The sequence below is a fragment of the Hyperoodon ampullatus genome, assembly GCF_949752795.1.
Source record: "Hyperoodon ampullatus genome assembly, chromosome: 7".
Classification (NCBI taxonomy): domain Eukaryota; kingdom Metazoa; phylum Chordata; class Mammalia; order Artiodactyla; family Ziphiidae; genus Hyperoodon; species Hyperoodon ampullatus.
Window position 1 is genome coordinate 15,252,867 of NC_136920.1, and position 14,837 is coordinate 15,267,703.

The 14,837-nt window shown below is 40.3% G+C and overlaps 1 protein-coding gene across 1 annotated transcript; it reads right to left on the reverse strand.

Moving 5' to 3' along the window:
- Positions 1-7,361: 7,361 nt before the first annotated feature.
- Positions 7,362-8,300, reverse strand: LOC307055522 (olfactory receptor 5AK2-like; the record flags this gene model as incomplete). Its single annotated transcript, XM_079707756.1, is given in 3 exon segments — positions 7,362-7,509; positions 7,511-8,045; positions 8,048-8,300. Coding segments are annotated over 3 exon segments (936 nt in total).
- Positions 8,301-14,837: the final 6,537 nt, after the last annotated feature.

Sequence of the window (14,837 nt, forward strand, 5' to 3'; positions counted from 1 at the left end):
CTCTCAGCTTTTGCTTGTCTGTAAACGTTTTAATTTCTCCATCAAATCTGAATGAGATCCTTGCTGGGTAGAGTAATCTTGGTTGCAGGTTTTTCTCCTTCATCACTTTAATTATGTCCTGCCACTCCCTTCTGGCTTGTAGAGTTTCTGCTGAGAGATCAGCTGTTATCCTGATGGGGATTCCCTTGTGTGTTATTTGTTGTTTTTGCCTTGCTGCTTTTAATATGATTTCTTTGTGTTTAATTTTTGACAGTTTGATTAATATGTGTCTTGGTGTATTTCTCCTTGGATTTATTCTGTATGGGACTCTCTGTGCCTCCTGGACTTGATTAACTATTTCCTTTCCCATATTAGGGAAGTTTTCAACTATAATCTCTTCAAATATTTTCTCAGTCCCTTTCTTTTTCTCTTCTTCTTCTGGAACCCCTATAATTCGAATGTTGGTGCGTTTAATGTTGTCCCAGAGGTCTCTGAGACTGTCCTCTGTTCTTTTCATTCTTTTTTCTTTATTTTGCTCTGCAGCAGTTATTTCCACTATTTTATCTTCCACCTCACTTATCCGGTCTTCTGCCTCAGTTATTCTGCTATTGATCCCATCTAGAGTATTTTTCATTTCATTTATTGTGTTTTTAATCGATGCTTGATTCATCTTTAGTTCTTCTAGGTCCTTGTTAACTGTTTCTTGCATTTTGTCTATTCTATTTCCAAGATTTTGGATCTGGGAAATAGAATCTTGGATCATCTTTACCATCATTATTCTGAATTCTTTTTCAGGTAGACTGCCTATTACCTCTTCATTTGTTAGGTCTGGTGGGTTTTTATCTTGCTCTTTCTCCTGCTGTGTGTTTTTCTGTCTTCTCATTTTGCTTATGTTACTGTGTTTGGGGTCTCCTTTTTGCAGGCTGCAGGTTCGTAGTTCCTGTTGTTTTTGGTGTCTGTCCCCAGTGGCTAAGGTTGGTTTAGTGGGTTGTGTAGGCTTCCTGGTCGAGGGGACTAGTGCCTGTGTTCTGGTGGATGAGGCTGGATCTTGTCTTTCTGGTGGGCAGGTCCACGTCTGGTGGTGTGTTTTGGGGTGTCTGCGGACTTTTTATGATTTTAGGCCACCTCTCTGCTAATGGGTGGCGTTGTGTTCCTGTCTTGCTAGTTGTTTGGCATAGGGTGTCCAGCACTGTAGCTTGCTGGTCGTTGAGTGAAGCTGGGTGCTGGTGTTGAGATGGAGATCTCTGGAAGATTTTCGCCGTTTGATATTATGTGGAGCTGGGAGGTCTCTTGTGGACCAGTGTCCTGAAGTTGGCTCTCCCACCTCAGAGGCACAGCACTGACTCCTGGCTCCTCAATTTGGGATGATTTGTTGTCTATTCATGTATTCCACAGATGCAGGGTACATCAAGTTGATTGTGGAGCTTTAATCCGCTGCTTCTGAGGCTGCTGGGAGAGGTTTCCCTTTCTCTTCTTTGTTCTCACAGCTCCCGGGTCTCAGCTTTGGATTTGGCCCCGCCTCTGCGTGTAGGTCGCCGGAGGGCGTCTGTTCTTCGCTCAGACAGGAAAGGGTTAAAGGAGCAGCCTCTTCGGGAACTCTGGCTCTCTCAGGCCGGGCGGGAGGGAGGGGCACGGAGTGCGGGTCGAGCCTGCAGCGGCAGAGGTCGGCGTGACGTTGCACCAGCCCGAGGTGCGCCGTGCGTTCTCCCAGGGAAGCCGCCCCTGGATCCCGGGGCCCCGGCAGTGGCGGGCTGCACAGGCTCCCGGAAGGGCGGTGTGGACAGTGACCTGCGCTCGCACACAGGCTTCTTGGCGGCGGCAGCAGCAGCCCCAGCGTCCCACGCCCGTCACTGAGCTCCGCGCTTTCAGTCGCGACTCGCGCCCGTCTGTGGAGCCCCTTTAAGCAGCGCTCTTAATCCCCTCTCCTCGCGCACCAGGAAACCAAGAGGGCAGAAAAAGTCTCTTGCCTCTTCGGCAGCTCCAGAGTTTTCCCTTACTCCCTCCCGGCTAGCTGTGGCACATTAGCCCCCTTCAGGCTGAGTTCTCGCCGCCAGCCCCAGTCCTCTCCCTGCGCTCTGACCGAAGCCCGAGCCTCAGCTTCCAGCGCCGCCCGCCCCGGCGGGCGAGCAGACAAGCCTCTCGGGCTGGTGAGTGCCGCTCGGCACCGATCCTCTGTGCGGGAATCTCTCCGCTTTGCCCTACCCAGGTATGTGGGGAGCTTCTTGCCTTTTGGGAGGTCTGGGGTCTTCTGCCAGCCTTCAGTAGGTGTTCTGTAGGAGTTGTTCCACGTGTAGCTGTATTTCTGGTGTATCCGTGGGGAGGAAGGTGATCTCCGCGTCTTACTCTTCCGCCATCTTACCCGGAAGTCTGTATGGTAATTTTTGATTGGATGCCAGGCATTGTGAATTTTACCATGTGTGTTGCTAGGTATTTTCATATACTTGTAAATATTCTTGAGCTTTGTTCTGGAGTACAATTAAGTTACTTGGATATTGTTTGATCCTTTTGAGTCTTGCTTTGTAGATTTGTTGGTTGTAACTGGAGCTGAGTTCAGTATAGGGCTAATCATTTGCACTACTGAGGCAAGTCCTTTCTGTGTGTTCTACCCAGTGCATTATGAATCTTGAGGTTTTCTAGTCTGTCTGGTGAGAACAGGCACTATTTCCAGCCTTGTGTGAGCATCAAGCACTATTCTCTGTAATTATTTCCTTCCCTACCTCAAATTGTTTCCGCATATGTATGTACTGATTAGTACTCAGCTAAATAATTGGACCCTCTGCAGATCTTGGGGTTCTTTCTCTTTACAATGAACTTTCTTCAGCATTCTGTCCTGCAAACTTTAGTTGTCTTGCTCTCATCAAATTTTCAGCTCCATTTCCTTTAGGAAGTCCATTAAATATTTCCTGAATACTCCCTCTCTGCATTGTGGTCTAGGAACCTTCTTAACACAGAAAGCTGGGGAAATTTTGGGTTTCTTTCTTTCTTGCTTCTCAGGAACCACTGTCCTTTATTGCTTGATGCACAATGTCTTACAAAGTAGTATTTCATATATTTTGTCCAATTTTTATTGTTTCAGGCAGGAGGGTAAATCCAGTCCCTGTTACTCTATCTTGGGCAGAAGTGGGAGTTCCGGAAGAGACTTTTATTGGATGAATAATACCTATGCTTTAAAGTTGTACAAATTATATTGTATCCAATTATATTGTATTCAAAGCAACTTTGAAGCTTTATCTTATACCACCTGCAGTGACAAGCGGACAAGCTTTGAAGTTGGAAAGATCTAGATTTGAATCTTGGAACTGCCATTTAATAGGTATGTGATTTAGGGCAAGAAATGTAAGTTCCTTCAACCTCAGTTTAATCTTTGATAAAATGAGATGGAAAAAATTTACCTTAAACACAAAGGAGTCTATGCATAATTTTTTATAGCAAAAACTTGGCAATAGACAGGGTGATACTAAAACAAATCAGAGTTAATCTATAGTTTGTATTTCTGTGAAACACCTAATAAGAATGAGAGAGACCTATATGTATTCTTAGGAAAAATGTTAACAACATACTGTTAAGTGAGTAAAGCAGAAAAACAAGTGGAGTGTGAACTGAATTTTAATTAAAAAATTATGTGTGTGTGTATGTGTGTGTGTGTTTATGTGAAGAAAACACCATCTGCAGGGATATATGAACAATTTAAGTAGGAAGTAGGAATAAGAAAAATAGAGAATCTCTGTTTTTTTTTAAACTTTAAAAAGAGTTGTATTTAAAAAATAATGGGCACATATTAATTTCTTTTTGCAATAAAAATGAATAACAAGAGAAACAAAGTTCAAGAGAGATAATAGATGTGCCTGGTGCAATTCACACCATCAGCATCCAGTAGCCAACAAGCACCAGGAGCACATATGTAGTCAAGTAAAGTTAGGCTTATTTCATAATAAGGAAGCACACATCCCAGAGGGACCAGAGTGTTGGATAAGAAGAGATTGGGAAGGCCTCTTGTAGGATTTAGGCTTGTGCTGGGTGATTCTAAGAAGGATTTAGGAAGTGGAGGTGAGTTCTCTTTTGAGTGTTTTTAGGAATTCGGTGGTTGAATATTTTGGTAATTTATACCTAAGAGATGAGAAAGTTAAAGTGGGTAAAGGAGGAGTATTTACTCATTTTAGTTGGAAGAGGGGAATGTTTAGCTATTTTTCTTGTTGCTAAGAGTACTTGTCCCTGCTTTATTTCAGACAAACTCATAGAGTGGCCTTTTTTTCTGTCTTGGCCCATCTCAGTCATGGAGTGGCCTTGTCTATTTATTGCTCATATTCTGTAAGGGTTGTTTATTTTCAATTGGGAACATTATAGCTAATATATCAGCTATCATCTCCAGGGCCATTTTATGATTTCTCCATACCATCAATAATTTCCTCTCTCCATTTATAGTTTATTTTGCTGATGAGAAGATGACTTTACCCAATCTTAGAGTTAATTATGATGGCATATTGGCTCTAATCCTATAGATTTTACTGTGGTCCTCATATTCCAAAATAATGCACAGCTAAATAAGAAAAAGTGTAATTTGCTTTATTCACAGCACTTTTGTCTTTAGATTTTCTTCCCAGGCTAGTGGGCTGATTGCCCACCAAATGAATTCTCCCTAGACGGAGCTCATAGCTGAAGCCTATGGGATTACTACCTGTTCCCTTGAGTGTTTGTGACTATAGGCGCTGAGACAGGATCAAAGGAAACAACCTGTATTAGTTAGTTTTCTGCTGCAGGAGAGAGGAGCTTCCCAGAGGGGAAAGTTTTCATGTTGTAAATCTTAAGAGACTTCTTATTTGCTCTGTGTGTGTGTGTGTGTGTGTGTGTGTGTGTGCATGTGATGAGATTGTTTTTGTAATATCTGTCACACCCATGTTGAAATAGTCCTTGTTAGTACTCATTACTTTTAACATTTACCTAGAGTTTAAGAGTGCCAGGTACTATGATTTCTATGCATTATCTTATCTGTTCCTAACAAACAAGCAAAAAAACACATTGAAAAGACTCATGAGATATGTATTATTATGAGAAACAAGGTTTGAAAGCTCAATTAGCTTCCAGGAAGACACTTCTGGGGAGTAGCAGGGATGGGATATAAACCACACTGCAAAAGATTCTAAATCCTGTGCACTTAAAAACTACTTTCTAGTGGAGCATGCAATCAAAGCAACATTCTACGTATGCAGATATTTAAATATATTGGGCTCCATCTAATATTACTGAATCAATATCTCCAGGACTGGGGTATAGTAATTTACACGTTAAAAAACATTCCCTGGTCATTTGAATGCTGTTGTCCACAGATTGATATTTAGAGACAAGTGTAGGCTACATACTCACATAACTTCCAGTTAGAAAGCTGTCCATATTATTGTTTTTTATCATCATTCATCCACCCATCCATTCATTCAATATTTACGAATATCTAATATGTCTAAGGCTCTATACCAGATGTTAAAAGGTCATAGAAAGAAAGCGTATTTCAATTGTCTTATAGATGACAGTGAAGGTCTTATATATAAATAAATAATTTAGATAGGAAGTGATAAATAATAAATAATATTTATTGATACAAGTGAAGTGCTGTGGGTATTCAGTGGAAGAAGAAATTACTTCCCAGGGCAGAAAGTTGACAGGAAACAGTGTTGACCTGGGAAAACTTCAGAGAGAGACTGACTCTTGAATTGGTAGTAAGATTTGGGCATACGGCAATATTTTGTTTCACAAGGTGCATGTACTGAATAACTGTATATGGCTTTCTGGCTTTGAAGAAGTAAGCGGCCATGTTATGAGTGGGCTTATGAAGAGGGCCTTGTGCCAAAGAACTGTGGATAGTCTCTAAGAGCTGTGAGTAGTCCCTGGCTGACGGCCAGCAAGAAGGTAGGAATCTGTCTTAAATGGCAAGGAGATGAATTCCATCAATAAATGAGTGAGCTTGGAAGCAGATCCATCCCCAGTTGGGCCTCCAGATGAGTTCCCAGTTCTGGCTGACACCTTGATTGTACCATCTCAGAGGATGCAGTTAAGTGATGTGCAGATTTCTGACCATAAAACTATAAGATAACAATTGTGTGTTTTTTTGTTTTTAAAGAAGATGTTGGGGGTAGGAGTTTATTAACTTATTTATTTATTTTTGCTGTGCTGGGTCTTCGTTTCTGTGCGAGGGCTTTCTCTAGTTGCGGCAAGCGGGGCCACTCTTCATCACGGTGCGCGGGCCTCTCACTATCACGGCCTCTCTTGTTGCGGAGCACAGGCTCCAGATGCGCAGGCTCAGTAGTTGTGGCTCACGGGCCTAGTTGCTCCGCGGAATGTGGGATCCTCCCAGACCAGGGCTCGAACCCGTGTCCCCTGCATTAGCAGGCAGATTCTCAAACACTGCGCCACCAGGGAAGCCCAATTGTGTGTTTTTTAAGCCCTTAAATTTATGGAAATTTGTTATGCAGCAATAAACACAATTTGGAATTACGATAATACAGATTTATTTCCCTATTGAGGAATAGTTACTTTCTTGGTCTTGTTTTTCAAAACAATGCTACAATAAACATCCTTACATATATGTTCTTACAGATTAAAACTTTTATTTCCATAGATCCATTTGCGAGGCTGAAATTCTGGATGGAATATTCTTCTTTTATTTTATTTTTTATTTATTTATTTATTTTTTTTTTTTTGCGGTACGCGGGCCTCTCACTGTTGTGGCCTCTCCCGTTGCGGAGCACAGGCTCCGGACGCGCAGGCTCAGCGGCCATGGCTCACGGGCCCAGCCGCTCCGCGGCATATGGGACCCTCCCGGACCGGGGCACGAACCCGTATCCCCTGGCATCGGCAGGCGGACTCTCAACCACTGCGCCACCAGGGAGGCCCTATTCTTCTTTTAAAAAGATATTGCCAGATTCCTTCTGAAGTAAGGTAACACTTCAATTATCTGTTAGCAAATGTGAGAGCATCCTTTCCCTTACATCATAGCAATTAATAGGCATTATCATTCTTTTTCAATTTTTGCCAGTCATGTTGGCAGTTATCTCATTGTTACTTTAATTTTCAGCTCCATATTAATAGATTGAGCAACCCTTCCTATGTTGTTTGGCTCTTCGTTTTGATTTTTATTTTTTTACATCTTTATTGGAGTATAATTGCTTTACAATGGTGTGTTAGTCTCTGCTTTATAACAAAGTGAATCAGCTATACACATACATATATCCCCATATCCCTTCCTTCTTGCGTCTCCCTCCTACCCTCCCTATCCCACCCTTCTAGGTGGTCGCAAAGCACCGAGCTAATCTCCCTGTGCTATGCATGTTTTGATTTCTTAAACATTGGCACTGTTAGTCTGGTTGTTTACAAGCATAGAGAACTAGAAATCAAGGATCAAACTTGAAGTACTTTTTTCCAACCCCTTTTAGGGCTTCTCTCACATCTTGGTTTCTCAGGCTGTAGATGAGGGGGTTTAACATGGGGATCATGATGCCATAAAACACAGAAGCCATTTTTTCTTGCTCTTGAGACTGTGGCGCGACGGTGCAGATACATGTAAGACAGAGTCCCATAGAAAATGGTGACGGCTGTCAGGTGGGAGGCACGCGTGGAGAAGGCTTTTCTCCTCCCTGCAGCAGGAGAGATCTTCAACATGGTAGCCAGGATAAACATGCAGGAAAAGATGACGACCGACACGGTGAACGTCAAGTTAAACTCCACAAAGGCTGCTAGTAGCATGACATTGAAGTAAATATCGGAGCATGAGAGGGCCAGAATTGGGGGTTCATCACAGAAAAAGTGGTTAATTTTACTGGATTTACAAAAGTTCAGTGAGAAAGTAAAACTTACATTTACAGAAGCATTTAAGAAACCCATGATGTATGAACCAACTAAGGGTTGAATGCAGACTCTCTGGGACATAACAGCTCCATAGCGAAGTGGGTTACAGATGGCCACATAATGGTCCACTGCCATAGCAGCCAGGATGTAGCAGTCACTTGTTACAAAAGTACCATAGACAAGTAATTGCACCATACATCCTATGAATGAGATGGATTTTTTTGGCTCATCAAATTCTCCAACATCTTGGGAGTAACAGCAGAGGCATAACAGAGATCAACAAAAGCCAGGTTTTGGAGGAAAAAGTACATGGGGGTGTGAAGGGAAGAATCAATCTTGATAAGTAGGATCATGCCAATGTTACCCACTAGGGTGGCCACATAGATCACTAGAAATACTATGAAGAAGACATGCCAAGTCTTGTGTTGACCAGCGAATCCCAGGAGAATGAATTCAGTCACTTCACTGCCATTGTTTTGTTCCATGGCTGGCAAAAATTAAATATCAGCTGAAAAGGTGCAAAGGAAGAAGAGCAGAGAAACTAAGACTATTGTGATCCTTTAAATAATTCTGGAATTGGAACTGGTATAATATTTAAGTTCAGAGTTGAGTCAGAGAATAATTTCCATGGCATAATTGATTTACACTGTTAAAGGCTGAACCTTGACATTTGACGTAGATATTTTCATCTATAGTTTGGGATGTTGTCATGGACCAAACAGCATCTGTGTTCTCAGGGTGCAGAGTGATGGGTGTTTCATAAGTATGTCAATTCAGGAACAAATGAGATATACATAAAGAAATACTTTAATTATGCTTTCTTTTATGCTCTCTATATTTTAATTAGAAATTCCAATTTGCTTAAATACTAATCATTGTATTTAAAATCTTGACATATCCACAGAGTTCTATATGATCTATATTATCTCCATATTTTCATTTTATCATTTTCCTTACCTTAGTAGTTCTTCTCTGCCATGATGGTCTCATAAAATAGTAGAGTCCCTTATGGAAGTGTTTATCAAAGTATTTATGGTAAAGCATAATTTTCTTTATAAAATTTCCAATCTGTTGTGGCCCCATATTTTTGTAAAAAACAATAAAAAATTCTCAGCATTGTCAAAATTTTGTGATAGTTTAAATGCTCAATCTCACTTTCTGTAGTTATCTCATCAGAGTAGAAACAAAGAGTTCAAGGACTGGTGCTGGACCATGGACCACACACTGAATAGCACTGTTCTATGGTGTCCATCCATCATAGTTTACCTATGAGCTTTCCTAGTGATAGACAGCAGATTGCCTACAACTTGTCTCCACTACAAATAACTCAAGAGTGAAATTTTTTGTAGGGTGTGTTCCTAGGGACAATTTTTTTGAGTCTGGAGGTATGCACATAATTAACTTGACCAAGGTTTTCCAGATCACTTTCTATAATGGATGCGCCAGTGTACACTCCTCCCATCTGTTCATGGGGGTTCCCATGTCCTTAACTTCCTAGTGAACACTGGTATTTTCCTAATTTTTTTTTTTGCCAGGAAAATATGTGTAAAGTGTTATCTCATTTTTATCCATTTTTCCCCCTTTCATTCCAAGTAAATTTAATGATTGTCTAATGTTCTTAGAATTTGGGGGTTCTATTGTTTTGTAAATTGCCTATTTATATTGTTTGTAAATATTTCTATTGAGTTGCTATTAAATGTTCTTTGTTTATCCAAGATTTGAATTTCTTGTCAGTTTTTGACTGAAAAGTTTTCCTCACATTTTATCATCTATTAATTTTGCCTATGTTATCCTTTATAGAACAGAAATCTTTACATTCAAAATAACATTTCCTCATTTTTTTGCTTTATTGTTTGTTCTTTGGAAAAATAAATTTAATTCCCTAGTTTATTTCCTCAGGATAGTAAAAAGCAATAATAAAAAATTTGTTTTCATTTTAGGTTGCTGGCACATGGTATTTGTGGCACTATGGCATTTTATATCATACACATAATTTGATAAATGTTACTTGTGTTTTCTCAATATTTATTTTTTAAAGTAAGTAGGCAAACAGGATAGAGAGTGATCAGTAGTCACTGTGTGTCTCTGTGTATATGCAAAATATTTAAATATTGTAAAACCATTAAGTGATTTGACTTTTTACACACAGACACTAGACCCAGTTATGTTACAGGAAACTTCTACCAAACATTTTTGGAACAAATAATAATAATATTTACTCAGGTAAATTTGTTTGAAATGCATACAAATGTAAAAGAATTTAGTATACAGTATATTTAAGTATTTTCTATAAACTGCCCCATGGGAAAAACTCACAAAAGATATAACCAGGATAATTATAGAAGGAAAACTTAAATGGTCAATAGAAACATGGATATATACACAAGTCACCAGTAATCAGATAACTGTATATTAATACTGCATTGAAACATAATTTTATACTCAGTCTAAAATGCAAAGTTTAGGTGAGAATGTGGACTCACATATTTCTGGTCAGAAGGTAAATTAGAACAGTCAGTCATGTTGGAGACAAGTTTGGAAATATTAATAAAATTAAACACATGCCTCCCTTTAGTCCAGAATTTCCATTATGAGTACATATTCTGGATAAATTTTTGACCACATAAACAAGGATACACAGACACACATACCCTTGTAAGTATGTATATGAATATGTGTACATATAAATATATACACAGAAAAATGTTCATAGCAGCATTCTTGAACATAGAAAAAATAAGAACTATTAAATCAGTGAGAATTCAGTAAACTGGTGCTACAACATCAATGTCAATAAATATCTGAAATGGAATGCTGAGTAATAAAAAGCAAGTTGCAGAAGTTAAATGGTGACTACACGAATGCTTGTTACATTATTTTAAATGTATTCTTATGCACCTTAAATATTGTGCAATGACAGAAGTTCCTCACAAAAAACCCCACATCCCCTCTCTTACTCATCAGAGTAAGAGAGCTTCTTACTCTGGTGTCTGTAATGCCAGGCAGAGCTGTAGCGCCAAAGATGCGATAGTCAGTTTGGGATAAGAAGGTGCCTTTAGTGGTGGGGAGTATAGCAAAGCAAACCTGTGGTTGATGTGGAGAGTCTGGCTGTTTCAAACAGCTTGAGAAATGAACAGGGTGCGATAACTCTGCCGTGAAGGAAGAAGGAACAATTCTCTTCTTCCAACATTTAGTGATGGCTAAAGGCTAATAAGTATGTGTGATTTGCCTCCTCAGGTAACTTTGCTGTAAAATAGATGAAATGCAACCCTTTCAAGGAGGCTTCCATCCAGTGCGTGACAGCACTTGTCAGAAGAAGCTAGCATAGGTCATGAGTCCACTTAAACTAGTATCTTGATGAGATAATGATATTTGCTATGTTAGCTTAATCTTTTTGAATTCAAATAAAATGTATGACATGACAGTTTTCAAGAGCTATGTAAAAACCAGTACAAAGAACACCACACACACACACACACACACACACACAAGAACCTGAGTATTCTGAACATGCTTAACCTACACTGAAACCTGGTGCTTTTGCAGCTTCATTTGTATTAAGCACTGTGCAGTAGAAAGTACCTGGGTTTGAAATCTGGTCCCACAACCTCATAGAGACAAATGATATAACTCCCCCAGCCTCAGTTCTACCTTATATAAAGCAGGGATCACAGAATTACTTAGAAGGTAATAATGCTCATTGTGACACTGCACAATAGCAAAAGTTTGGAAATAGAGTTAAATAAATCAGAATAGATTCATATTATGAATCAATACATAGTCCAAAAAGCACGTGATAAATATATACTCTTATGAAAAGGTGATCATATAATACTGTCAAATGAACAAAGCAGGTTGCAGACTAATATGTAGAGCTCAACCCTCTTAAAATAAAACTTGTTTTTTTGTTTTGTTTTGTTTTTTGTTTTTACTCCCTCTCTTTTTCTCATTTTTTAAATTTATCCATGAAAAAGCTCTGGAAGGATTCACACCAAACTTTTAATGATTATCCCTGGGTATGTGAGTAGAGAGAGGAAGTCTTTAAACTTTTAAACTTCATCACCTTTTCATTTTAAAATAGCTTTAATTGTTTTAAGAAGGAAGGGGAAGGGAAAGAAGTCAAGTCTGCTTTGTAATGCTGTGACTTAAAGTGATGTGATTTATATAAACTACCCAGCACAGGGCCAGACGTTGAACGGGCACTCAAAACTGGTCATAACACATGCAGATAACACATTAAAGCCATAAACTACTCACTACTCATTCATTCATTCATTCGTTTAATCTTTCAATCATCTGTTCATTCATATCCTTCTCAGGCAACACTCAGCCCAATTCACTTCCCTCACTCCATTTCCACTGTGTCACCAGGGATGAAGCCTTTATTCCTGGGTCTTGGGGTGAAACTTCTAGAACTTTGGCTCTGACCCCTTTGCTCCACCATTTCCAGCACACACTGGGATGACACATGGCTGATTTTGAAAAATGGGCTGTGCTTTTTTTGCTTACATGAGGGTTGCATCCAGATTCTCTTTCTGCAACTGGTAGAGGCAACTTGTCCACCAAGGTCTCTGTGTGCTTCCTTCTCACTGGGGAGTTTAAAGCTGGAGCCTAAGGGATCAATACTTTCTCCCTTGAGAACCTGAGCTTCCAGGGGCTGTAATGGAATCGGAATAAACAATGTCCAGTAGTTATTTTCTGCTGGAGAACATTTAAGCTTTCTCTAGAGAAGATATATTTAATCATGTTACTGTCATTAGGGACTTTTTTGTCTGTGTGTTGTCTTGTCATAGAACAGCTCCATTAAAATTGTTTCTTGTGAATCAGGTTGAGCAAGTTTTACTACGTCTAAGAATTTGTGTTCAGTTCTAGAAAATTGACCTTGTCACCATAATCAGCTAAAAATAGGGCTATCTGGAAAAAAGAAATCCAAAGCTAATCTCAGTTTAAGTCCATATGCCCCTAATCGAACAAACAGAGTTACTATTATGTGAATAATTTTTTTATATTACCACTATGACCTTTTTTTTTGGGGGGGTACGCGGGCCTCTCACTGTTGTGGCCTCTCCCGTTGCAGAGCACAGGCTCCGGACGCGCAGGCTCAGCGGCCATGGCTCACGGGCCCAGCCGCTCCGTGGCATGTAGGATCTTCCCGGACAAACCCCTGTCCCCTGCATCGGCAGGCGGACTCTCAACCACTGCGCCACCAGGGAAGCCCCACGTTGACCATTTTTTAATTTGAAGAAAAAAATTGACTCTTGATCCCTTCTTTGTTTTTTTCTAATAATGTTTATATGTTAAAATTCAGTCCTGGATAAAGACACCCTTTCTTCCAGTTACAGTTTACACCATCAGAATACTTCAGATAACAATCTGTAGAATAAGAGATTTTGAGTAGCGTTTGGCTATGATGCTGCTAGGGCTAAACCTTTAATCTATGAAAGGAGAAAGCGAGATTCAATGAGTCTGTAGCTTCTTGTCTGAAGGAAAGTTATTGCCAAAGGGTGGTGAGCTGACATTCAATATTCCTTATTGGAATGACCAGTGTCTCAGTTAGGAGTGTGTTCCACTGCAAGTAGATGAAAATCCAACTTACTTTTGGCTGTTACTTTGGCAAAGACAGTGACTTATATTTCCTTCCTAGCATTAGTTTGGAAGTCAAAACTCACATTTTGTGATTTGCGTAGTCTTTCCCATATGCTGGTTGCCTCACAGTCTAACATGTCTATTATAGTGTTAGACATCACGTTCCCTTTCAAAGCAGGAAAAGGATCCTGGAGGGTAGAGTGATAACCACATACACACCCTTGATCAGGAAAACAAAAGCTTTCCCCAAATCCAGCAGACGTCTACTTAGATCTCACCAGCTAGAACTGTGTTACCTGGAGTAGCAGAAACCTCTGTGCCCTGCACCACATCTCAGCTACTCGATTTCAGTGCATCTGCAGTGGAACGCAGGTTTCCTACAGTATCTCTGTCTCAGGAATATCCCAGAAGCCATGCAAGATATTCCATGACCATCAAGCAATGAGAGAGGGGAAGTGAATAAATTGTCTTAAGCTCTTGTTCTTTACAAGGACAGCTGTGTAGGACATTCTGCATAGTTTACCAAAGTTCCCTGTCGGATTTTCAGTTTCCTGGGTGTCAGTCAGCTAAGTTATTCATCCTTTCCTTGCTTTTGTCCTTCTATCTCATTATTCCTGCTCCCTCCCTGTGCTGCCTGGGATAATTCTCTTCCGAAAGTTTAGTAAACTGCATAGTATGAGGGAACAGTTCCCATAGGACTGATGTCAGTTAGACACTAGTCAAAAATTCAAGGGTCCTCGGAGCCACTCTCAATTGTACTTCTCATTAGGGGCCTCCACAATCATCCTCAGGTTTGATAATTCACTAAAATCACTCTATGTTATGGCTTGAATGTTTCTGTCCCTCTGCAATTCATCTGTTGAAATCCTAACCCATTGTGTGACAGTATTAGGAGGTGGGGTCTTTGGGAAATAATTAAATCATGAGGGAGCAGACCAAATGAATGGGACTATTGCCCTTAAAAGAGACCCCAGACTGTTCTCCAGTCGTTTGTCCATCCTCTGAAGACACAATGACAGGGCAGCAGTCTGCAGTCAAGAAGAGCACTCTGACCAGACCCCAATTCTGCTGGCACCCTGATTTCAGACTTCTAACTTCCAGAACTGTGAGAATTAAATTTCTGTTGTTTAGAAGCCACTCAGTCTATGAAATTTTCTTAGAGCCTTTCCTGACTAACACATCAGGGAAACACTATATGTACAATTACAGTATTAGTATAGCAAAAGGATACAAATTATAACCAGTCAAAGGAAGATGCATAGAGGGCAATGTCTATGAGGATTCCAAACCTGAAGCCTCCATCATCCTCAGGTATGCATTACCCCCCACGTGTCAACATGTGGCAATATGCATGGAGCCTGGCCAACCCAGAAGCTCACCTGAGCCTTGGGTATGCACAGCTCATTTTTGGGCTCTATGTCATTGCTCATGTGGCT